Below are 25271 nucleotides of genomic sequence, written 5' to 3'. Positions count from 1 at the left end.
TTACAGAATTGGTTTAGACTCTGTAGTTTAAAATATTTTAGCCATCACTTTGTTAAATGAAGTAAATGATTTGAAAATTCTTTTCCAATAAATGCATTAGTATAATTAGCGTCTAAGTAATTCCTGAGACAAGCAATCACATTCGAGAGACATCTGTCGAGACACCTGAACTGTGTTTAAATACATTATTCAGTAGACTTTCAACAAAGGAAGACTTATAGTAGGTGCCCCAGCTTGATCTCACTGAAGTCAATTTCAAATATTTTTCATCTGATAGACATTCCTTGGGCTGGTATTTAGTGTAAGCTTACTTCAGAATATTTATACTTGAAAATGAATGTTATGTCTGAGTAACCTCATGTCTTTGATAGTACCACATGAATAATTTTGCCTGGGGTTCTGTCTGGTAGCTAATAAGCTGGGAGAGAAAGAGGACAAGAGAGAGCTTATTCACAATACCTTTATTCAGGTAGTGCTGTTTTTTTTTGGGTGGCCTTTTTTTTTTTTTTTTTTTTTTTTTAGTGACAATACCTATCGTATTTCTGAGAACCACTGTATCCATAGCACAAGACCTTTTGTTTAGCTTCTTTTTAAAATGCAGATGCGTACGTAGTTGCTTTTATATCAGTACTTTGGGACAGACAGAGATGGATGAGCTGCTGAATTATTTTCTACAGGAGCTGTGTGGAATGTCATTTGGCTTCTGATGACAAGCTGCAGGGAGAATGCAATGAAAAATGCAAATCAGTTGATGCAACTGTCAGCACTGCAGAGGGTTTGTATACTCAATCTCTTTTTGGTGTGTGGGTGATCAGTGATAGCTTCCACTTCTGGTAATTTTACCTTTGAAAGTAGCTTTGTTTTTCTGCTGTAGAATTATATTAGGGCTCATAAAGCAAGCCGTCTGCGGTTGTTCTGCTGTAAGTAGGGAATGCAGATCAGGACTGGCATTAACCCTCCAGGTTAATTAACTCATTGGATTGCACCTACTTGCTAAGCAGCTTATGTAAGAAAGAACAGAATTTAAGTACCAGTTCCTGCAAATCAGTGGCTGATGAAAGTCCCTGTAGTTGTCACACCTGTACCGTAGGTTCCAGTGGGGCTTCTTTTGCCATACAAATTCAAAACCTGACTCCAGTCCTTATGCAGATGGTTGATTACCATCTGCAATCAGACACAATCCTTTAACCTGTCGCAAATATGTTCTTCTTGTCAGGCTTTTTTGAGACATTTCTGGTGTCCTAAGGGCTAAGCATATTTTCTTTCAGTTACTCGCAGTAATTTAGAGTTGCACTCCATCAACAGGAATTCCTGCAGCAGGAACTGACCTGGAATGAAGTGTTATATTTGGTAAAAAACATAACTTTACATGGAAGAGTGCATCAGGGCATTTTTCTGTCCTACAAAGGAGGATGCTTGCCTGTAGTGCAGGTAGGCTCTATTTATTCTGAATAAAGCAAACACAGCCCTATGGCAAAAAGCAATTGGTAGCTGAGGTAGGACATACATGCACTATACACAGCATTTAGTGTTAGCGTTAAATTATATAGCAAGCATGATACTTACGATGGTAACACAGAATACTGTATGCATAAATAAAGAACAAAACGTATAAACTGTTGGAAACTCATCTGCATATTTGCAAACATTTCATGGATGCATATCTTTCCAACAAATCTCCAGCTTTTTTGTTTGTTTGTTTTGTTTTTTTTTTTTTTTTTAAATGGTTTTCCTCTGTAATACAGAGTTTGAAAGTGGCAAGTATTTCCCTTGTAAGGAAGGTGTTTCATCTTAAATACATGTCAAATACTTCAGAGGATTAGTTTTGGTAATGAGGTAGCCTCATTAAGATGTCCCAAAGGTGGAAAAAATAAAATAATTAAAAAAAAATTATACAATTAAAAATCTTGAAATCAAAACCATATTCCCTAAACAAAAATATTTTGAAAATAGTTTATGTAGATCATCGCAGTATTTAAGACATATGTTTATCATGATTTTATATGGTAGCATAATGCTTCTTTCTACTTTATATTTCAGCTTCTTTAATTTGTCGTAGCATTTTGAAAAAACATAAATAACCCTAGGCTAGATAAAAAGGTTTACTCTTTCTTTTGCACACATATGTTGCAACACAGTGACAAGAGCTGGGGAGCCACAAAGAAAAGTTTACCTATCTGAGTGAATTTTTGCACCTAGGAATTGTCCATTCTTTAGTCTTCACTCAATATCTCGTCCTAGAAATAACATCAGAGGGGTAAAAATACTAAGCATAAGTTGGATTCTGAATAGCCCAAACTGGCATCTTTGCATTCAATTCTATGTCCGTGAACATACTCAGATTTCTACATCCCATGGTCTCCAATTATGACATTGAACTAACCTAAACTTGTAATAAAAAACATCTTCCTTATATCCAATCTAAATCTCCCCTCATTGGATTCTTTGGATCTGCTTGCTTAAAGGAGTTGGGAAACAACAAATATTGCAAAACCTGTGATAGCATTACTGGAACTGTGACCTGGCAGAGAGTGTCATTAATTGAGTGCGCTCAGTCAACAAAAGCAAATCTTGACAAATCAGCATGTCTTGTCCAACTGTCGCCTTAACACATTGCTCTGACATCAAGGACAGGCAACAGATTAAGTACAAAATTATCACAGATCAAGACCAAGTTTCCAGTAACATCCAACCAGATACGGTTCTCACTTCATAAGAAGGCTCTCAACTGATTGTGCTTTCATACTCCTTCTACTCTTTGCTATAAAACTCTTTTTATGCTTTACTTATGATAAAAAGTGAGCATTTATTTCTTTATGCATGATAGATTCTTTAAAATCTATTATCCTTGTCAGGTTCCTACTTTATATTTCATTACTCTTCCTTGCTATTAAAGTCCGAGAACTAAATACTTTTGACACAGTTGCTTATGAAATTTCAGTAGGAGTTTTGACTGGGTAAGAAACAGTACAAGGATTGTATAGACGTAATATATTTCTTTTTAAATAAATGTTTGAGAACTTTACTGTTTTTTCTTGCCTCTACAAATAGAAATCTAAGAAGTTTTTTCTAAAAATGTATTGAAAGCATACTTAGCTTTCCAATGGTCCTTAAATAATGGGTTTTATGGAAACTCAATAAGCATTCAGCCACAGCACTTGTGGACCTGCAGTCTGAATTTTCAGTCCTCTTCTTTGCTTCATACTGTCCTTTGTTTACACTGCCTGTCACAGCCAGTTTCTCCTGCCTCCCTCTTGCCTTTGAGAGAAGGAAGAAATAAATGGCAGTCCTTTTATCCACATCCATTTCTGGTCAACATATGCACATCTACTTCTGAAATGGAAGAAATAGAAGAAATGAAAATTCTAGGCATGTGAGAAATAGTTCTAAACCAAAGAGAACATGCTGCTTACTTTGTCCTATAACTGGGGACGTTTCCCAAGCAGCTGACTCTTAAGCATTTTGGAAGCACTTCCACTGAAATTCTGAGGGTACTTCTGTTTTCTTCTTTTACTCTTCGCTTTACACAGAGGTTATGATAAAAATTATGCCAGCAATCTCTCTTGTTATTGCATGCTGAAGTCCGTTTGATCTAATGGATGATTTTTTTCCTCCTTTGCAGATTTTTCAGAGGATAAATCCATTCCTTGCTCTTTGCAGGGGGAAAATGAATGTATAACCACTTTTCTTCTGGCTGAGGATGAGCAGGGCAAGACAGTCATACACAGCATAAAGCAAAAAGGTAAGCAATTATGTTACCTTTTCTACATGACATCTAATTTGAAAACACAGATGGGAGAAACAACCAGTTCCAGCAACACAAGAAGCTGAGCTTTTCTAAACAGCACTGCACCTCCTTGTGTTTGCAGCTCTGCTCTGCCCAGGCAAAAGAGCACCTCCCAAACCATTTACTCAATGCTACTACAGTAAAATAAATGCTTGGCCTGTCATGGAAAATGGGCAGAATGATCCATTGGATTAATCAGACTTTGCTGAACTCTGCACTCAGGCTCTCTCAATGGCATGAAACAAGCCACTTCACCTCTCCTCTCAAGTTTCCTACCAATAAATCCTTTATCACCCTCAGAGCTGCAAGAGTTTGTTAACTTTTCTAAAGTCCTGTGCAGATGATGATAACAAATGTCCTCTGATTATATGAGAAAACGATAACCCATTTTGAAATAACATACACTTTACAGATTGAGTGGCAAACACTCAAAAGACAGTATCTGACTGCATCACCTACCTGATGAAATGCTGGAATATCTTTGTAATTATCTTTAATGTTGCATTATTCAATTTTGAATGCACTGCCCATATAACAGATATTCAATAGATCTTTTTACATTTTATTTTTTTTTCTTTTCTATCTTTCTTTCTTTATTTTTTTTTAACTACTATTTCACTACTTTTACTATTTCAGTAAAGCTCCTCACCTTGTGGGACAGGAGAGAACACAGGCACCGCTTCTCAGCTGCCAAAAAATTTGGTCTCCAAGCAAAAAAATGCATTTTTTTCTGACACCCCCAGTGTCTCAGTGCCAAATATTGATCATATTTTATGGAAAGCCATGCAGACTTTTAATTTAGTTTAGTTGGTTCAAGTGTCATATATTTTGTTAACCCTGTGTGTAGCTTTACTCTAGCATACATGTGATAATGATGGTGATTTCACTGCACAAAAAACTGCTTCTATAGTCTGGTTTTATATAGGTTATGATTGAAGAAAAGAAGTTATAACAAACATTTAAATTACAGAAACACATTTGTTTGTAAACTATACTTCTAATAAATAAGGGTAAGCTACTGAAAGATTGTGTCTTTATTAAATCCATTCTACTTTCTTTTTGCATTTAGTCTAGCTCTCTCTTTGCCCCTTGTCATCTGTGGTATTTAGAAGCCTGACTCAGGCTATCTTTGTTTGGTATCTTTTTTTGAAATCATGCTTCCTGTTTAAAACCATATTTACCTATTAAGTACTTCATTTGGCTCCCATTCTAACACAACTCATCAAATTCAAGTCGCCGGTAGTGAAGTACTTCACCTCTTCAGCTAGGTGAACACAACTCCCTCCAGCCTCCCTCTGCATCACTGAAGCAGATGACAGTCTTCCTATGTGCTATTTTAATTAACTTTTTTTTTTTTTTTTTTTTTTTTTTTTTTTTTTTGTCTTTGGAATGCTGTACAATAAAACTTACTGGAAAACTTGAAATGTGAAATTCCTTCAAACTGAAGAACTGAACATGTCACTCTGGCAGTGTTACAGAACAAAGTTCTTTTTCCCTACTGTTACTTTGACACTGAATTTCTACAAGACTGTCACAGATGAACTAAGCATTTCAGATGCAGTAGAACCATGTGCTTCTGAACACGGTAGTTCAAGACTTCTGCTTAGCTGTTGTGAGATTCAACAGAATTTAGTGAAGTTCTGTACTTTTTGCTTTTCAGCAAATCTGATGTTTTTCCTCCTTGTTTTCGTGACTGAAATGCAGTTTCCTCCTTTTTCTCAATATCACTGGTACCTTTACACTGATACATATATACCTGGGACTGTTTCCTCTACGACAGTCTGAATATGAGTCAGATGAAGTAAAACTTCAGCTGTATGTTTAAAAATTCATGATTTTGTCAAAATAGTCCTATTTTTTAGAATTATGATGACATAAATTTGAAAACAATGTTCTAACTTTCCTCCTCAAAATCTGAGTCTGCATTCAGATACGACAGCTAAACGTGCCAAAATAGCAGTGGAAGTAGTTAGCAAGAATTTTTTTTTTACATTTCAAGGCAATATTTTTCAGTTATTTAGCAAGCTGATAAGAGTAAAATTATATGGACTTGAAAGAAAAGGCATGCTCAGTTTCCAGCAAATGAGAATAGAATGCTTCTTGGCTGTCTTTAATTGCCTAAAACTTATTGTTTGGATATCCACACTCATAATTGTTTGTCTTTCCACAGATTGCCCAGAGCTTCCAAACATCCCAATGATAATGGTGGGCGTCACCCTTGCTATCCTTCTGATTGGCATTGTGTTACTTTGTATATGGAAATTGATGGTGTCAGTTCAAGATCGAAAAGAAGTGGCCAAGTTTGAAGCAGAAAAATCAAAAGTTAAATGGCAAACGGTATGTTAAATGTACTAATTTTACACAAGGCTCTTCATTTTTATTTCATGAGGCACAAGTGCCCTTAAAAGTCTTGGTTGTGTTCTTTTAAATGGATTGATTTTACTGGTAGATTTTCATTACTTTTAATTTAGAGATGAAAAATAGCCAGAGTTCCACCTCCTGGTTTAATTTCTTCCATGTGTAAGTTGAGGAGATAACATTCTATTAGTTGGTTCATTTTTTGTTTGTTTGTTTGTTTAATTAGTACCTCACTTTTGATTAATCTGAGCATAGTTGGTCACTGTCTATGCAATTGTGAGAAGCATGCTCCTCAGAAGCAAAGCCTGCTGTACAAAAGAGAGGTTACCAGTGCCCTCTGTAACAGCTTACACAGCAGTGTACACTGCCCAAAATGTATATAAAAGGACAGAATGATCTACCCTTAGCTTCTATCTATATCTTGCATAGGTCTAATGCAAGTACCATGTTCCTTTTTCCTATTTCCCCTTTGTCCTTGGCTTTCTTGTTCTTCAGTAATGTTTCTACAACTTTTCAGACTTTCTGAAGAAAAAAAAAAAAAAAAAAAAAAAGATGTTGAGTAAGCATTTCTGATGGGTGCCAGGAGGATATGCAATATGCTACAGTTTACTTTGTTGCACTCCTCTACAAAACCAAGGATTGCAACATTTCTGCAAGAATGGACACTGCCTGCCTTTCAGTTTCTTTGACAAGAAAAATTAGTTTGTTACAGGCAAGACCTCTTGAGAAAGTTTTCGTAATCCTTTAGGAGGGTCAGGGTAAGAGAAAAGGGAAGGCAACAGTAGACAGAAATATTTCATTTTCTGACACAGAAGGAAATGATACAAAGAGAATGGTGAGAAGCCAGTAGAAGGAGCCCAGGTGGGACTTGCCCTTCTCCCAACATGCAGTAGTTGGCGTGGCTCACACATGAAGGCTGTGACAAGTTGCACCTCCCATCTCACGGCTGTTTTCTCAATGTTTGTGTATTCTTTGTGTTTTTAGAATGGTTGAGCCATGTTTAGTACGCAAAGATCAGATCTATTTGGTAAGGCATTGTTTGAGCGTGTGCATTACTTTAATCTGGGCAGCAGACTAGGGCCTTTGTGCCCATACGCTGACTTGCACTGCCTCAGGGTGGGCTCATTTTTAGTGGCTTGGAATATCAGAACACCAATAAAGTCTATACTGAAATGATGAAAAGTACAAAATAACTTCTGTACAAAGAAAGACCAGAACACTTTGCAATGGGGAAGTAACAGTGGGAGGAGGATGTGATACTATAAAATTATGACTGGGGCATTGAATGTAGGATGTTTTTCCACTGCATAAAAACGGTAAGATAGCAGGCTTCAGAGAAACAAAAGACATTGTTATACAATGCCTTTTTGAGGCCACACAATTTATTTCCAAAGGTATTTCAGATGATAAAACTTTGCATAGATACAAAACAGAGAAACCTGTTCAAGGAAGGCATCCTCTCTGCTCTTGCAAAATTAAAGATGGTGGTTTGCAACAATACAAGCTTGCAGCTGAAGACAGTTAAACTCTGAATTATTTTCTTTTCTTTTATTTTTCTTTTCTTTTTTTAGGAAACAAACCCACTGTACAGAGGTTCAACAAGCACTTTCAAAAATGTAACTTACAAGAACCAAGAAAAGCAAAAAGGGGCCATGGCTGCAGATTTCTATTAGCACTTTGAACCCTACAAACTTAGTTTTACTGTCGAGAAATCTAAAAACACTAATTTTTGTCTCTTCTCAGTTGATTATGTGCTCTTTGTTTGCACACTGCAGTATAATCATTCTGTTAGATAAAATGTATCTTGTGGTGGAAGAGCTATAGATAATAATAGTAGTAAAGGTTAAAGAAATATATTTTTTACAAACTTTAATATTAAACAACTTCCATCTCAGAAAAAAATGGTATCACCTAATATTTTAAATTAGCTCATTAATACTGAGCTATATATGACTTTGTTCATCCACTGAATCTGATATGTTTGTGTTTAGGAATGTATTTATACCAGTCCGTTTGGTGGGCTGGCTTACATTTAACAAGGTAAATTTTTCATAAATGCTGCTTAAACTGTGGAGGTCAGTGGTTTCTCATATTGACTCTGTAACTGAACAGGTTTTCATCAGAAACAAATGATGTGTGTTACGGCATAATTTCCATGTATCTAAGGTATATAAAAATACTCCTCTGAAGTTCTTCCTTTTTCTCCTACTTCCCTCTTTCCTTGACCTTGAATTGGTTCTGTTTGATGCGGTTTAAGAATCAAACCCCTAAGATTATCTCAGGGAAAGCTAAATCAAGCCCTAATTGACTCACATAAATGCTCTCTGTCTAGGTATGAAAGACTTTCCCCCTCTTTCCTTTAAGTTTCAGTATAGAGGATCAATAGCAAAAGAGAAATATTTGCAAATTAGAGACAGCAATAGAGAAGTTTTAGATCAGAGGATTTTTACCATTCACTTCCTGATTAGGCACTCAAAATAAACTTCTCATGCTGGACTATTATATGAACTCCTGCATGGGCTCTTTACATGCATGGAAAGCTGAAGCACAAAGGCTTTGTATCACAAAGACAGTAGTTCTTTGTTGAGAAACCCTAAACTGAGAGGTTCTTTCAATGCCCAGCAGCCAAACCATGTATTGATGTGTGAAATAATATATATTCTACTCTTTGGGTTTTTTTTTTCCAAACTAAGCAATAGATAGATCAGTGAATTTCACCTGCTATTAATTTCCATGCCACTACTGAGGATTTTTAAATCTCACTTTTAACTCGGTACTAATGACTCACCGTAACTTCTTAAATTGTAATGCTGGTATCTTGACATCAAGAAAAGAAGCCTCAACAACATCAGCTAACCCAATGGATTAAAAAGTTACAGTTCTGGGCTATTTTAGGCTAACAATAGTGTAGTTTACTTTTTAATATCATTTTTTTAATGCTCTGGAATAGATGGTCAAAATGCAAGTACTCAGAAGACTTAGAAAACAAAGATATACTGGCACAGTCACAGTTGGTGATGTACATTCCCTGTGGTAAATTATGCATTTGATCTAAAAACTTGTTGTCCATTTTGTAATGAATACTTACAACGTCTGTGCAACTTCAGTCTCTGTATCATCTACAACCACTGGATGTGAGACTGATACTATCATGCCTGTTTTAGGGCCTGATCCAAATCCTATTGGAATCAGTGGCTACAGATGAGGATCTAGTTTCAGTGAAACTATTAGTTTTGGTTTACAATGATTGTTTAGTTTAAACAAACCAGTTAATACTGTCTATTAGTGGGTTAGAACTCATGGAACCTATGTTTCTGTGCGAAGAGAAATAAACAGTATCTGCTGCCTTTGGGAAGAAGGTGCTGTGATGAGCACGTAAGAAATACAAAATGATTGCAGTATGAAGGGAATGATGACTGTCATTAAACTGGAACAGATTAATTACAGATTACATCTTCATTTTTCAGTACTCTTGTGTATCTCAAAATGAAAATGTACATAGACAAATTTTCCCTTGTTTTCTGCTTATTACCTCTGTTTTCCCTTACTATCTCCTGTTTCCAACCACTAAACTGCCAAAGATATAAGTGCAAGTTGCTAAATCCTGCTTCCCTGATACACAGATAAACCCCTGGAGGCAAAGCTGGCCCCTGGGCTGTCTCAGATTCTACTTGGGCCAGGATTGCCCAAAGGAATAGGGAAATCTAGATTTAGCCCATGTGAATAATCTGTTACTCTTCTGTTTTTTAAGTAAAGACATTGAATGTCAATATTTTTCTGAAAGAAACTGACCTAGTATTTTGTTGTTGTTGTTGTTGTTTTTACTTTTTAAAGTATAACAAAATCTTCACTGTTTATTGAATATCTTTTAAGTTCTGTTTCTGATAAAGTTCATTCTGCAGCTCAGTGGGAGTGTTGAAAGCTCTTCTTCTGTAGGTCACCCATTTCAACACTGAACTACTTTTCCGTATTTAAACACTGTTATCAAAGTAGTGTTCACATTCCACACAAAATGTCTGTTGGTCTGCATTCTGTGTTTCTATAAGAGATTTCATTTCTCTAAATTCTGCAGTCTGTTCACATCACTTACATCTTCTGATTGTCAGCAAAGATCCAATTTGGGAGGGAGACAACATTTACACTCCAGTTAAACCTCCTAGCAATGTCTCTGCAAATTATACAGAAATTGGGCAGTGTCTTCTGCAGTTTCCCTGCTGTGACCAAGAGTAGTACAAATGTGCTGTGCCACTTTCAAAGCTGTCAGGAAGAAAATAACTGCAATTAGAAGAGAGTAAATAGAATGGCTTGGTGAGAAAGCCCTCTGCTACTGAGGAATGAACCAAGCTTTTAACAGCGTTAATTTAGATCATACATTTTTACCAAAAAAAAAAAAAAAAAGCAAAACAAAAAAAATCCCCACAAACATAACTGGATCTCAAGATCGTAATTGGCATTCACTGTAGAAACATAGTGGTGTTCATGTCTTTTTATTAATTATATTACTTTCATCTTGCAGTATGTGTATAAATGTTCACTTTTCTTTTTTTCCTTTTTAACTCCACCAAATTACCAGTGGGTTGGTGTGTGGTGAGTGGGATGAAAATGTCTTTCTGCTGTTTTTACAAATATTGTTTTGACCTGGGGGCTGGACCTTGAGGGTGGCCAAAACATTTTTAATAGGAATTTTATTAACTGAAGACTTAAACTACGTAATAACAATAATAATAATAATAAAAATCATTAGCAATTTTATGGTATTTGTGTGTCTTTTACATCTTGTAGAATGGTATTTTCATTAATGTGTATTGAATTGATGATTTTTCATTTGATTTATATGTTAATCCGTGTTGTATCTGCCCAGACTGCATTTAACCTTGGTCTATAATTATAGCCAGTGAGTAATGAGCCTGGCATACAAGTGTGAGGTGTTAGCATGTGGTACACTCTGTGTTGTCCACCATCATGCAGCAGTCCAAGTTTCTTTTGCAGTGGCCATAAGGAAGTTACTGCCTGACAAAACATAACATGCACAATCTGAAAGTAAAAAGGAGATAATTCTTATCTTGGTCTGTTTGCAAGAAACAGGTAAATACCTCAACTTTCTGTAAAAGAAGGATTACTGAACCTTCAATAAAGATTGTAAAATTGAATGCATATTTTAATACACTTTTTTAAAAAATTCTTCTTTCATTTTCCATGTCAGCACGTCTGTCTGTTTGTTTGTTTTTCTTCACATGATTTGATTAAAGTCAGCAAATTTCTCATGTTTTGGTATACTGTAGCAGCTAATTTTATAAATCCTCCTTCACCTTTCTTGAGATGCTATGTGAGAAAGAAGATGTCAGGACATTCTTTTATCTGTGATTCTTTCACTTTTCAAGGAAGCGAGTTAATGGGTGAATCACGTAAGCAACTCATTTCTGGAAGTCCAATTGATTACATATGGCATTCTTTACATACAATGACACCTAAAGCACACAACTTGTTTAAAGCTGAAGATACATTAATTTTTTAAGTGTAATAACAGTAGTATCTTTGGAACCACATGGCAAAGTGAATAATTTCTGTTCTGTACGAATATTACCTCTCCTTCTCTCTTTTTCTTTTTCTTTTTTTTTTTTTTTTTTTTTTTTTTTAATCTCTAATTAAGAGTGATTTATTTTGATTTCTGCTAGTTTCCTGCTCTGGGTGGAGGACATTCCTCTGCATCTTTGATAGAGCTGTATTTTAAAACCTATTGTATTCTACAGACACACATTAAGATCACGTTCTTCTGAATTTCACAGTGCATTGTATCTATTGACATCGATACAATTGCATAATGTATACTTGTGGGATGTAGTTTAGAAGGCATCATACCCTGAAGGCTTATATACATTTTTATTTTGTTTGGTTCCTAGGAATCATTCATGCTTTGAAACTTTTCTTCTGTTTTCACTGAGGTACTTATCAGCTAACACTGACAGCCACAAAAGCACAATAATTACACACTGGAAGGCTGAATGAAAAAGGTTTGGCTATTAGAAGATGCTGGTAGAACTTTGTTTCTTTGTTTCTAATTCAGGCACTTTGTTCTGCCTATCACTGTGTAAACAGCAGAGAGGACCAAAAGCTGATTTTCACTGCAACCTCTTCCTGCTCCTATTACTCACACTGCAGCATAGCCTTCTTTTTTAATCATAACATATAATAGTTTCAAGACGTTCTTGTATTTAGATAGATAAAGTTCTCAAGTTATTATATATATTTTTAAATGCTATTTTTCCATAGGCCAACTTCACTCAACAGTGGCTTTTTCATTACTGCTTCCACATTTAGATGAGGTAGGAGTATAAATAAAAACAAGCTGCTTATGTATGAAGAAACAGGAAATTTCTATTCAGTGTTCAGTAGTTGGAAGTTAACCGTGTTTGGAAAACTTCAGGCTTCAAAATTCTAGTTGCTGTTGGTCCTCTTAAGTGAGAGGCTAAGGCATACTTCCTCCAAAACTAAATTAAAAATCAAACCTATAATTATAATATAATTACCATGTAACAAACTCTCAGTGGCTTCTATTTTAGGCTATGGTAAATTTGAAAAAAAAGATACATGTAAAAAATAAAATAACAAAAAAACAAACAAACAAACAAAAAGCAACAAAGAACTCAAACCAAACAGAAGAAAAAAATATAAAATCCCCACAGTGTTAAAAGTGCAAGAGAAATGAATCCTGAGAATATATCAAATGAGGAAAAATAGCTGTTCAAATTAAGGATCTTCAAAAAACAGATCATCATGTTGGTTTTACAAACCCGTATGCCCACAATGATCTTTTATTACTGCAACACAGAATAGCTCAGCTAGAAATACCCTGAGCAGTGCAACTGCAGCAGCTGCTCTAGTAGGAATTTACTGGTTTAGTAAGAACAGAACAGTTCCTAGATGGTACAGGTTTTTGGTTTTTTTTTTTTTTTTTTTTTTTTTTTTTTTTTTTTTTTTTTTTTTTTCAGGAAGGAAAACCTGAAAAATGAAGAAAAAGAAAAAAGGAAGTAAAGCTGCTCAGAATGAGCAAGTTGCTAATTTGACATTAACACAAATATACTTGGTCTAGGTTGAAAAATCCCTCTGTGCTGGTGCTCCCATAGCCCAGAGCAGCCCTGGTTTTGCCCAGTGGCACCTCTGCCTTCACAGGCAGGAATGTAAATCTGCTGTGTGTTCTGGAGCCTGTAAGCCTGCTTGAAGCTCTGGATTCAAAGTAGTCACCAAATACTCCTGAAGAGACTGAGACAGGCCAGAGGGGCCAAATTCTCAAAACTTGCTTGCTAATGAGCTTCTCTCCTAAAATTTGAGCTCCTCTGAAAGCTGCTGCTTCTCAGAGGCCCATTGCAGCAGCTGAGGGCTGGCAGCCTCCTGCCTTCTGAAGGCAGGATACCTGTTACATGGGGAGCAAACCCTCCTGCCCTCAAGCTGCTTTGAGTTGCTCAGCTCCTTCTCACACACCACCCAAGCCCAGAGGTTGGAGTCCCACACCGTGACTGAGGTGAGCATGGAGGGACCGAGGCCATGGGAGATGCAGGTGTCCCAGCAGGGTATGTTTGTGCTTATGCATCGATGTATATGGTTCTATACCAATTTGTCCACTGTGAATGCAGAACCACGCAGAAACCAGCCTGTGCTGATGACAGCTGAGTTGTGAGCAGATTCCAGTAAAGCCATCTTCAGCCCTGAGCTTCTGCTTTCGCCTTTCCCCCACTGCTCATAGCTTCTGTAAGACTGAACCGTTCCTGAAGTAGGGGAGTTCCCGAGAGCATTCCACTCAAGGACGGCTATGTAGAAAATGGAATTAGGAAATTACTTTTCCCCACGTCAAAAATGCCTTGAGTTGACAAGCTGGCCAAGCTGAAACCAAGCCTGAGTAAATTTTGCATCCGTGGAGATGTGCTGCAGCAGAGCGGCACGCTGATGAAGACAAACTGCGCTCTCAGCGGTTTCCCTTCCCAGTGTCCTGGTGTCACATGGCTCCCTCAAGTATAAGTGAACCGGAGCGCGGGGAGCGAACGCTCTGACAGCCTGCAAGAGGGACACGCGCGGCTCTGCCCGTGTGCGACCCGGTGCTCTCGGCCGTCCCTCCCTTTCCCCCCCCCGATCCGGCCCCAGCGACCCGAGGCGGCAGTGCCCCGCGGCCCCTCCGCGCACCCCCGCCCCGCACCTCTCCCGCCTTCCGCGGGGTGGGATCGCTGCTCTGCCCTCCCCGGGGCAGGGCTCTGCGGGGCCGGTCGCCCGGCGCGGAGTGGAGCGGCTGAGCGTCGCGCCGCACCGGGCCGGGCCGGGCCGAGCCGTGACCAAGCCTCGGCGATGCTGGGCATGCTGCTCCTGGCGTGCTGCCTGCTGCTGGGCGGCCGCAGCCTGTCGCGGGGCGACGCCGCCCTCGACCGAGACGAGCTGCCCTCCCTTCGGAGTGAGTGACGGCCACGGGGCGACACTTCGGGAGGGGCGGCCGCTTCTCCGGCCAGCGGCCGTGCGCGGGGTGCGCGTCACTGCTCCGGAGTGGGGGCGGCCAGGCTTTCTGCGTGGGGTCCTACGGGTCTAGCTGCGGGGGTTCGGCAGGGAGAGGGGCCGAGGGGGCCCCGGCACCGTGCCGTGCCGTGCCGTGCCGTGCCGCCCGGTGCTCTGCAGCGGTGCCGCTGCTCGCTGGTTTCCCTGCACCTGGTTCAGAAGCTCACGCGGTTACCGTTTTCCGCACTCCCAATAAATTCCCCTTGTTTTCCTTATTGCCACACCAGCAATTCTCTCTGCTTTTTGGGGTGGAAGGATGTGGGAGGTGAGGAGGAAGGAAGCGGAGATAACTTGTGCTCCTAGCTCTGTTATGTATTATTCGTGGTAGTAAACACAAGTACCTGGAACTTGGAGATGCATGCTCAGCTCCCAGCTCAGTGTTCACAGATTCTGGCACACAGCACTAGTGTGCTGTCACCTGGTCTTCATATGGATTGTAGGAGGAAGTTGTTTCCAAAGGGAAATGTCATGTGCTGAAGTGCAGGATTCTCTCCTTGGGCCCTATGGGTGTTGCAACCTCACCTCCTGGTCCCTAGCCACAGGGTTGCTCCAGTTGTCTCCTTGCTGTTCTTCAGTTGGGTTTTTTTTTGTGAGGTCTGTATAAAATTAATCTTCTGTCAGCAGCCGCTGCAGCTCTTGAGAATCTTGCTGATAAGGGCATGCAGATGTTTTCTTGAGGGTTCTCAAATTGTCATAGAATCATAGAATGCTTGCGATTGTAAGGGACCTCAGCGAACATTCACTTCAAACTACCCCTGCCATGGGCTTGTTGCAACCCAGCAGATCAGGCTGTCCAGGGCCCCATCCAGCCTGGCCTTGAGTGCTCCCAGGGATGGAGCATCTGCAGCTTCTTGGTGCCACCTGCGCCAGTGCCTCGCCATACTCTGAGTAAATTCCCTCCTAACATCTAACCTAAAGCACCATTCTTTTTGTTCCCCTCTCCCTTTGTTCTATCACCATATGATTGTTGAAAAAGTTGTTTTCTCTCCTGTTCAAAAGCTCCCCTCAGTACTGGAAGACTGCAGTGAGTTTTCCCCAGAGCCTTCACTTCTCCAAACTGATCAAGCCCTGCTCCCTCAGCCTTTCTTCATAGGAGGAGGTGCTCCAGCCTTCCGATCATCTTCATGGCCCTCCTCTGGACCTGCCTGAGCAGATCTGTGTCTCTTATCCTGGGGGTCCCAGGTCTGGCTGCAGTACCACAGGTGGGACTCATGAGAGCAGAGCAGAGAGGGGCGATCACCTCCCTTGCCCTGCTGCCAGCCCTCTGTTGATGCAGCCCAGGCTACTGTTGGCTTTCAGAGCTGTGAGAGAACATTGCTGGCTCTTGTCCAGCTTTTTGTCCACCAGGACACCCAAGTCCTCTGCAGGGCTGCTCTCAATGAGTTCTTCTACCAGTCTGTGCACATATCTGGGATTGTCCAGACTCCAGTGCAACCCCTGCACTTAGCATTGCTGAACCTCATTAGGTTCACATAAGCACACTTTTCAACTTGTCTAAGTCCTTCTAGATGACATGCCTTCCTTCTGTTGTATCAACTGCACCACTCAGCTTGGTATCATCAGCAAACTTACTGAGGATGTAGCTGATCCCAGTGTGTATACAATTGGTAACTAAGTTGAAGAGCACTGGTCCCAAAATAGACCCCCAGTGGGCACCACTTGTCAGTGGCCTCCACCTGGACATAGAACTGTTGACCACGGCTCTCTGGCTGCAGCTGTCTGGCCAGCTCCTTACATGCTAAGTAGGCCACCAACCTTCAAATCTACCTCTCTCCAATTTAGAGATTAGGTTGTGGTGTGGAACCATGTCAGAGACCTTACAGAAATATGAATAAATGACATCAGCTGGTTTTCTTTTTTCATCTGATGCTGTCACTCCATTATGGGAGGCCACCAAATCTGCTCTTGTTGAAGCCACGCTAGCTGTCTTGGATCACTTCAGTTGTAGACTTTTCATCTTTGGATTGTTTGTTGTTGTTGTTCCTCACACACTCAGGCTGCTGTTACATGGGAATTTGTATAAGATCTTTTTTTATATGTGAATTCCAGTATCATGATGAGTTAACCTCACTGATCAGTGTTTACTGGTGTTAACGACTTTCACTTGCCTGGCAAATTAACAGTGTCATTTTCTTGGCTGGTGAAAATAAGGCTGCTGTAGGAACTCATCATGAGAAACAGTACCCCTATCTGATGTTGTTTTCTGTATTTGTGGTTAGAGGCTGTGTCACCTGCGTGGCCTGTGGAGGATTGGGTTGGACAAGAAGTATGAAGCACAATCTGTACAATGTCACTGAAAACACAAAAGCAAAGGCACACCTTGGGTATATGTCACAGTGTCACTGATATCAGTGACAGAGCTGGCAGAATGGCCTGTCCTCTCTGTATGTCTGAGTGCTCATGAGCTCTGTGCAGAATCCGCAACCAAACACCGAGCTGTAACCTATATCCTGCTTGTTGCATGTACTGTATGCTGGTGAGCTCTCTTCTGTCTGTCATACTGCACTGTCCTGCTGCTGGCTGAGGCCTTTCTTTTGGTGAGCTGCACCCAAACTATAGGGGCTGAAACCAGGCACAGCATCTGGGTGGGCTTCTTCTTCTCATGCTCCAGATGTGGAATATCTTGTGTTGTTATTACTGATTCAGGACATTAGGGGTAGTAAATTATAGAAGATTGAAAGCACATATGGTAGAAATAATTATTGCAAAATTTCATGGCAAAATGGAAATACTACTCAGATTTTCAAGGCATAATCTTCCGAAGCATAAAATCTCTCCTGTAATGGGAGAGGAACTCCATGAGTTAACTGTCATTGGATTTCAGTACAAATCAAATCACTGAGCTGTTACAGAGTTGTATTTTGCTGATTTCCAGTTCCTCAGTTCTTCTCCTTTTCAGTCTATATGCTCAGCTAGGCATTTCTTCAGAAGACCTTAAATAGCTGACTCTTCACATGCTTACAACATGATGTCACCGAGTTCAGTGAGTTTCTATTTGATTCCAAGAAAGCTGAGATGTCAGGCTAACCCTGCATGTGTGCTGTGGTCCCAAGCGGTCATGTGCAGATGAACAACATGCACGGGCTGTTGTGATTGAGATAAATCCTGCCTTTTCTATATCACATTTACAATGCAGCATATGTTTTATGCCTCTGTTGTTGCAAACAGTGAGGAATTAGCACAGCAATTTATACTTAAATTTTTTAACCCTTACCTTAATTGGAATCTCAAGTCCACCACAGAGAACTATTTTGCAGCTCACAGCATGACTTACTGTGACACTTAAACCTATGCTGCATTACTGAATATTTCTTGGCAAATGGCATTTTAATTCCTCAAATGTGACTGATGTTTTAAGAATCATGTATTTTCGGATGACCAACTTGAGATATATTGTCCTAACCCCACACTTGTGATCCAGCAAATGGTCCACATATTTGTAAATGGCATTAAATTTAGATCAGTATTGTTATTTTTTTGAAGTGTCGGTCATTCTGGTGGATATTTTCTGCTTTCTTCATAAATAACAAAAGGAATGTCTTCCAGTACTATTTGATCATCTGCAGCATTCTACAGACTGAGATGTTTTTGCTTTTTTTTTTTTTTTTTTTTTTTTTTTTCCTGTACAGATAAAGGGATATTTATTATCCAAAGTTCAGACTCTAACTTGTGCATCAAAGTGGACACAGATGGCTTGGTTCTGGAAGACTGCAGTCAGCTCTCCAAAAACATGCTGTGGAAATGGGTATCCAATCGTCGTCTTTTCAACATAGGCAGAAGTACCTGTCTAGGACTGAACATCAGTAGACCAGAACAGCCATTGACTATGCTTGAATGTGATTCAAATCAGTACTCACTGTGGTGGAATTGTGATGGCAGAGCACTGGTTGGTGTATCAGAGTACAAATTAGCTGTTGAAAACAGCAAACATATTATAGCAAAAAAAAAATCTAATCATCAGTGGATCCAGTACATGTCCTATGATGAAGACATTTGTGAACATCGTTTCCAAGGTAAAAATAAAATATCATCATATAAATGTGTACAGGAAAATTTTCAGAAGTAATTCTGAAGGAACATTGTGTTAATATGCAATATTGTATTGAATTGAGTTAATTTTTCTCATTCTCTTTCTTTCATGACATGGTTCCTCCCAGTCCTCCCCAAAGCACTCATACCTTTGCAAACCAGGAAACACCTATTTCAGATGCTCAAGCTAAACTAAGGATTTTCTGTTTGTTAGCTCTCGTTATCAATTAAACCCAAAGAGAGATACAGGGTTTGGAATTCAGATCTCTGATGGTCACCTGCGGTTGCAGTGTGCATTAATCAAAGGTTTGCGACACTCAGCACCTGGACTCTGAACATGTCAAACTCTGCAACAGAAATCAGGCTTGTGATGAATCATCTTGTACAGCTAGTGAAGGCACAGAACTGTAAGTCAGGATCCAGACCTGCAGACCTTAGCATTGTTCCAGGAACAAGGACTAAGATAAGCTCATTTTCCATGAACTGCCTCAGACTGGCACACTCTGGCTCCTTCCTCAACTTCTCCTACAGCATTTCTTCAGAAGAATGACCTAGTGTTTGCACGGCATGTCTCAGACTGGAGCTGTTGATATTTAGCACTTGAACATGGCTTTGGGACTGTGGAGCTGTGGGTCTCGGTAGTTTCCCCTTCAGGTGCAGCTGGGCTTGGCTGCTGATCCCTGCCAGGCAGCTCCTTTGGGAGCTGTGATGCCTATGGAAGCATGGTAGCATCCAACTTCTTCTCTAAAACCTAACAGAGTCTATGCTTAAGATCATATAGAAAACATTTGAAACCATAAAGAGTCCTACACATTTGCTATGTACACTCAGCAAGATGGAAGTAGATCTGGTCTAGTCCTAGGTCTGCAACATCCAGGAGTTTCAGGATCAAAATAAAGGAGAGCCTTGGCAAAGCCTCTCTCACTTCCATTTTCTGTTTTCTTCCTTCCATTTCAGCACATACAGATAAGTACAAGGCAGCCCGTTAGTCCACCAGGCTGAGGCGATCCCTGCCTTCAAAACATGATGCATTAACTATGGTGAAAGGACTGGAGCTGGCAAATTTACTTTCTTGCCAGGAAGGAGATAATTTCTTGCAGTTAGCAGAGTGATAGCAGGCAGAGGTGCAAGCCTCGTTTCTTGTAATCCATTTCCTTTGTATCATCTGTTATATCAGAAGGCTTTGAAGGAGATTTACAATCCATAAACTGCATTTTTCATGTGTGTGCAGCCAGCCATTAACTCTGGAAACCTCTGGGAAGCTGGGAGCGTGTCCATCCTCTGTAGTCAGAGGACTTCGATCTTTAGCATATCAGCATGGAATCTTTGGCAAACAATTTTGTTCCAAGTGTGGCTGTGGTCTTCTGACCTTTCCTAGAAGCACATGCTCTGGGGTTAAGGAGATACAGAGGTAATGCTGTTACAGCTTGCAGTTGCACTTGATTCTCTCAGTACTAAAAATGCAGTAGGGCAATGTTTAAAATAGTTAATAAGGCATTAATTGATGTGACAACAAAAGTGCATAAGATTAGTGCTTTAGTTAGATTATCTTTCTCCCTGGTATAATGATTTATTTTAAATGGTTTATTTAATATTCCTTTGTCTTTCAGATTTTCTTTCCCATAGGATGACAATAAGAATGGAGAAAACATTAGAAATTCATTTAAGTAAGAGTGGGAGAAGCAGGGGAAATTATACTAGGTTGTTTATCTGTCATATACAAGGAAATAAAAAACAAACAGAGGTTGCATCCAAGCATGTCCAGATTATGGTACCTACACATTTAAATGCAGATTTTATATGATAATTGCTCTGTTTTTGTTGTTGTTTTCTTTAATTGCAGTAAGTTATGAGAATGTGCTCCGTTTCATGGTGATAAATTTAATCAACTTAACATTTCCAAATTCTGCTTACCGAAGTTATGCTGCCCATACTTATAATAATGTTGTGGTATCGTTTATAAATTCAAATTAGAAAATAACCTAAGATATTTACATTTAATTATTGCTGTTATAAACAGAAATAATGAAATATGGGAGAGAAGACATTTCTGTGGATGTGCTATTTTAATCTCTACATTTCATTTATTACAGAAACATATACCTTGCTGGGAAATTCCTTCGGTTTCCCATGTGTTTTTCCATTTAAGTATAACAACAAGTGGTATTATGAATGTACCAGAGATGGAAAGGAATTTGAGTGGTGTGCCACAACAAGTCACTATGAACAAGATGAAAAATGGGGGTTTTGTCCTGGTGCTGGTAAGGCATTGCTTGTTTTCACTTTTATCTTTTTTTTTGATTTTTTATTTTTTACTCCTATAGTATTTGTGATCTGTTTTAATAAACGTAGGACATGCTTTTTTTGTGGATTACAAGGTTCCTTCCTTTCTGTTACGGGGGAATGAATGTCTCTTTTAAAAAACAAAGAGGAGACTGTAGCAGACTATCATGATTTGCCTTGTTTGGCCTTTGGAGACCCAAGTCCTTGTCCCAGAAGCACAGTTCCAGGGGAAAGCAAAAAGATGTCAGGTGCTCACTGCTTTGTGCTGTCCACTGGCTGTGCCCTGCTGCTGTGCCGCATTTCTCTCCAACATCACTATGCTAAGGAAGGATTGCTCCTGCAAAAGGACATTCTACTTTTGACTGCATCACATCTTTTACCTTCCTGTTAATCCATGCACTCTATGGATACTTACATTTTGGGGCCTAAAACACTTGGAAGAAGATTTTTGAAGATATTTGCTGTATGAAAAATTTTGGATGTGTAGTGTTCATGAATATTAAATATTACGCATAGCAGATTGTAGATTATTTCATAAATAGCAAAATATTATATTCTGTCAATAGAGTGGTTTGGAAAAGCCCTTCCAGGTCAGCCTTTGTCTCAGATCTCTGTTCCAAAGCATGCTGTAAACATCTGGAAATGTGATTTTATAATGGGAATTTCCAGGGAATTGTTGTATCAGAGGGTATTTTCAGACCTGCTTATGTTTTGTAATTATAGTAGCTTTAATCTCTTGAGTACCAGATAGAAGGAAACTGCTTCATCACAAGTTGGGTGAGGCACTCATTGTTTATTGCACGTCAGCTCAAGGAAGCAAGGATCAGCTGGTGTGAATTAAAATGTGGCTCTGCTGGCATCATGGGAGCTGTGAAAATTGCCGCCAGCTGCAGAGCAGCTCCCAAGGATTTGTCAACCACCTGGGCAATGGAGTGGTATTTTATTCAGTTAATGCCCCTCTTCTTCTGCATGTACTGCATGTTACAAAGGGATACTGGAGGGGTTGACTGTCATGCTTCTGTTGTGATGCTACTGTCATTAATTAAGTAAATTGCTGACAGCGCCATACTTCTTATAGTCTTGTTGCTATGGGTGATGAGCCTGTTTCTTAGCAGAGCATGGCTGCGGCACATTTTGGAAGGAGAACCCGGTCACACACGTGTGCTACCAGTTCAACCCATCAGCCGTGCTGTCATGGCATGAGGCACGGGCAGCCTGCCAGGCACAGGGAGGAGACCTGCTCAGCATCACTAGCCCTGAGGAGCAGAGCTACGTCAGCGACTTGAGCCGTGAGTAGGCCCTGTGTGCTGCTAGTGCTAGGTGTGGGTGCGTGCTTAGGGTGCGCAGATGGAACTGGCTGGCTGTTTAGTTTGGTAGCCTGGAAGTAAATCTATCTCTATGGCGGGAAAGAAAAGACAAAGTTGTTTTTATAATCAATTGGAGTTCCCTCTTGGATAAGATCTCTGTGTGGAATGAGTCTCAGGCTGGTTCTGGGCAGTCTTCTGATGTGCTTGCAAAGAGGACCAAGTGAAGGAACAGGCAATTGAACTGTGCTGCGAAAGGTGGCTTCAGGTTCCTTCCTATTATTGCTGGTTTTCAATAGCAGGATGTAAGCTGACAGGAAGTTTTAAAAATCATTTTGTTAGCTTTTGGATATATATACAGGCTGCAGAGAGAGTGGAAATTGTTTGGTTTGTGTTTGAAGACAAGCCGAGTCAGGCTGGCATTTCTGCAGCTGTTTGTCACAGATTTAACTTCTAAGGTCAGTAACAGCTTACACAGGATGGGCGGCTTTTGAAGGGATGCAGACCTTTGAGTTTATTCCTCCTCAGCTCTGTGTTGAGTAACAAAGTGATAGGACAGAAAGAACAGCATGAGCTTTCTGGAAACCAATGTGAAATTTTGTTTTATTTCTACTGTAGCAAGAAGTGTATCTATACCTGTAGATACTTAAAGATGGGGAATGTATGGAGTCTACTTTGTCTGTTCTAGGACAGTTAAACATCACAGATACTGTGCTGTGGACAGGCCTGAATCAGCTAGAGGAAGGTGCTGGCTGGCAGTGGTCGGATGGAGCACCACTGGTATTTGTCAACTGGAGAGCAGGTATGGATTTGTTTTAGCTGTGTCATTGTTGCTTTCTGTAACTGCAGCTGGGGAGTGCTGTTCCTACAGCTACATTTGAAAAGTGAAACAAGTGAATCTGTGTAACTTTCTGTTGAAATACTTGTTCAGCTCATGAACTAAAGCTTCTTCTAGGGATGGGGCATCCACTGAGATGCATCTGTTCAGTGTTAATGAACTAGGCCTTCTGTCACCTGCTTTAGGGGTGTTTTGAGATTCCAGCTGCACCTTGTCACAAGGAGTTTTAGTTTGTTTATGGTAATGTGCAATTAAGGTGAGCTTTGCGACTTGGCTTGCTGCATTTTGAAGTCTGTCCTCCAGCACATGTAATGTTGACACCACAACTTGTTTCAGTCTCACATGTGACAGCAACACCCAACACTTGTGGAAAGATTGCCACATGTATAAGTGGTGGTTAATGTTAAGCTGTCCATAGCATTAGTTTAACACTGCTGGAAGTTCGAGTGTGCAGGGCTGCTTATACATTCATTCAGTAAGAGAATAAGAGTACAGCACTATTTTACAACAATGGGCTTTTTGTAATTGTGTGCTTCTCAAAAAATGTGTTTACAGATGTTTCTGAGGACCATTCTAGTGAAAATCATTGTGCAGTGATGAGTTCAAAATTGAAATATGCCTGGAAAAGTTACTTATGTGAATCTGGATTTCCTTTTGTATGCAAGAAATATTTAAATAAGACAGAGCACGAAACACTGGGTAAGTCTTTCAGTGTTACCGTGTCCTTTTTGTGAAGATGGAAAGAGAGCTCGAGGAAGCTACCTGAATATAAAGTCATCAGAACAGAATGTTAGTTGCAGTAAATGTGTGGGTTTGCTAGTTTAAGTTGAATGCCATTTACCTTAACTGAAATGGTAACGGTTTCTTCTGCTCAAATGCAGTCCTGGACAACACCTTGAGAGTTTGGAAACTGACACATAATTTCAATACATACAGAGTTTAATCGATTCCTTATGCTATCAGAGGCTTACAAAATGCTCAGTCTCTTTGTATTTCAATACAGCCACAATTTTGAATTTAAAAGTAGCCTTAGAATGGAAGTTAAAAAATGGAAGCTGGAAGTTAAGCTTAGAATGGACTTAACCAATTGCCTGCAGAGGATAAAGTTGCATAAATTTGCAGTTATTTTTATGACATGCCATGCTTTTCTTACACTGAAAAAGAATTGTGTGTGTATTTTTTAAATCATTAATATAACACTAGTGTATAGAATGCCTCAGATTCCTGTTCTGTGGGAAACTTAAAGAATTATGTTCCTTAGGATATTAAACACTGCTTTTATAAAACCAGATAAGTTCAACTTTTTCCTGATAAATCAGAAATTTCCCTGCCTGTTTTAGACAATGAAATGGGACTTACCCACACTCTTTACAGGTATTCTATCTGTAAGAGTTTCAGCTGGTTTTGGATCAGGCCCAAAGGTAATACGGAAATGCAACAAGTTTTAAACTGAATAACAGTTCTATTAGTGTTTGTACTAGTCTAGCAACCTAAATGGTTGAGTCATAAAATAAGGTGGGAAAAATTCTGTAGCTGATGTTCCACACAGCATGTGTTTTGTCCTCCTCGGAATGACTCTGTTTTCAGCATTTGAAGTTAAGAAAATAGTTCTGCATGCATTATAAACACAGTACAACTTTGGTAATTCTATTTAATATTCTAATATACTCTAACTTTGTATGGTTAATTAAAAGATACATGGAAGTATTATGCCACTCATTGTGATGCTGGCTGGTACCCGTACAATCGCAACTGCTACAGACTTCATAAAGAGGGGAAGAGTTGGAATGATGCTTTGATCTCATGCCAGAGTGACAGCAGTGGGCTCATTAGTATATCCTCCATGGCAGATGCAGAGCTGCTCCGTAACTTGCTTCAACGTGGTGAGTTTTAGGAGTTAAAGTGTGCAGTGTTTCTTCAATTGTTTTGCGATGCTCTTCCATGCAGCCATAGAACGTTGTTAGCCTACATTATGTGACACACCCAAATGTTGTTAACAGAAGAGGGAAGTGTGATGTGTGCTCCTTCTAGGAGTCTTAAAAATGTAAAGCTTCACTTCCTCCAATAAACACAATAAAGTAATGAATAGACATATTGGAACACGGTGAGAAAATGTATGATGCCCTTGGTGTTTCAG

The 25271-nt window shown here is 39.6% G+C and overlaps 2 protein-coding genes across 3 annotated transcripts in view; both read left to right on the top strand.

Moving 5' to 3' along the window:
* The window catches only part of ITGB6 (integrin subunit beta 6), a 47233-nt gene extending 36655 nt beyond the window's left edge, over positions 1–10578 (top strand). The window contains exons 15-18 of the mRNA XM_042874732.1: positions 678–775; positions 3623–3742; positions 5958–6124; positions 7717–10578. Coding sequence (XP_042730666.1) covers positions 678–775; positions 3623–3742; positions 5958–6124; positions 7717–7818 — 487 coding nt within the window. The 3' untranslated portion in view covers positions 7819–10578. The remainder of the gene's footprint in view (positions 1–677; positions 776–3622; positions 3743–5957; positions 6125–7716) is intronic.
* A 3901-nt stretch (positions 10579–14479) lies between these two features.
* Positions 14480–25271, top strand: part of PLA2R1 (phospholipase A2 receptor 1) — a 37269-nt gene continuing 26477 nt past the window's right edge. The window contains exons 1-7 of one of the 2 annotated variants that reach the window (XM_042874814.1): positions 14480–14582; positions 18310–18693; positions 20803–20970; positions 22108–22281; positions 22985–23098; positions 23690–23833; positions 24829–25017. In XM_042874814.1, coding sequence (XP_042730748.1) covers positions 14480–14582; positions 18310–18693; positions 20803–20970; positions 22108–22281; positions 22985–23098; positions 23690–23833; positions 24829–25017 — 1276 coding nt within the window. Of the gene's footprint in view, positions 14583–18309; positions 18694–20802; positions 20971–22104; positions 22282–22984; positions 23099–23689; positions 23834–24828; positions 25018–25271 lie in introns of those variants that run through there. The other variant, XM_042874815.1, reaches the window with a different exon arrangement.

The sequence above is a fragment of the Lagopus leucura genome, unplaced genomic scaffold (genome assembly GCF_019238085.1).
Source record: "Lagopus leucura isolate 7727_CA_CO unplaced genomic scaffold, USGS_WTPT01 Super-Scaffold_100012, whole genome shotgun sequence".
NCBI lineage: Eukaryota > Metazoa > Chordata > Aves > Galliformes > Phasianidae > Lagopus > Lagopus leucura.
This window is presented reverse-complemented; position numbering and strand designations above follow the sequence as displayed.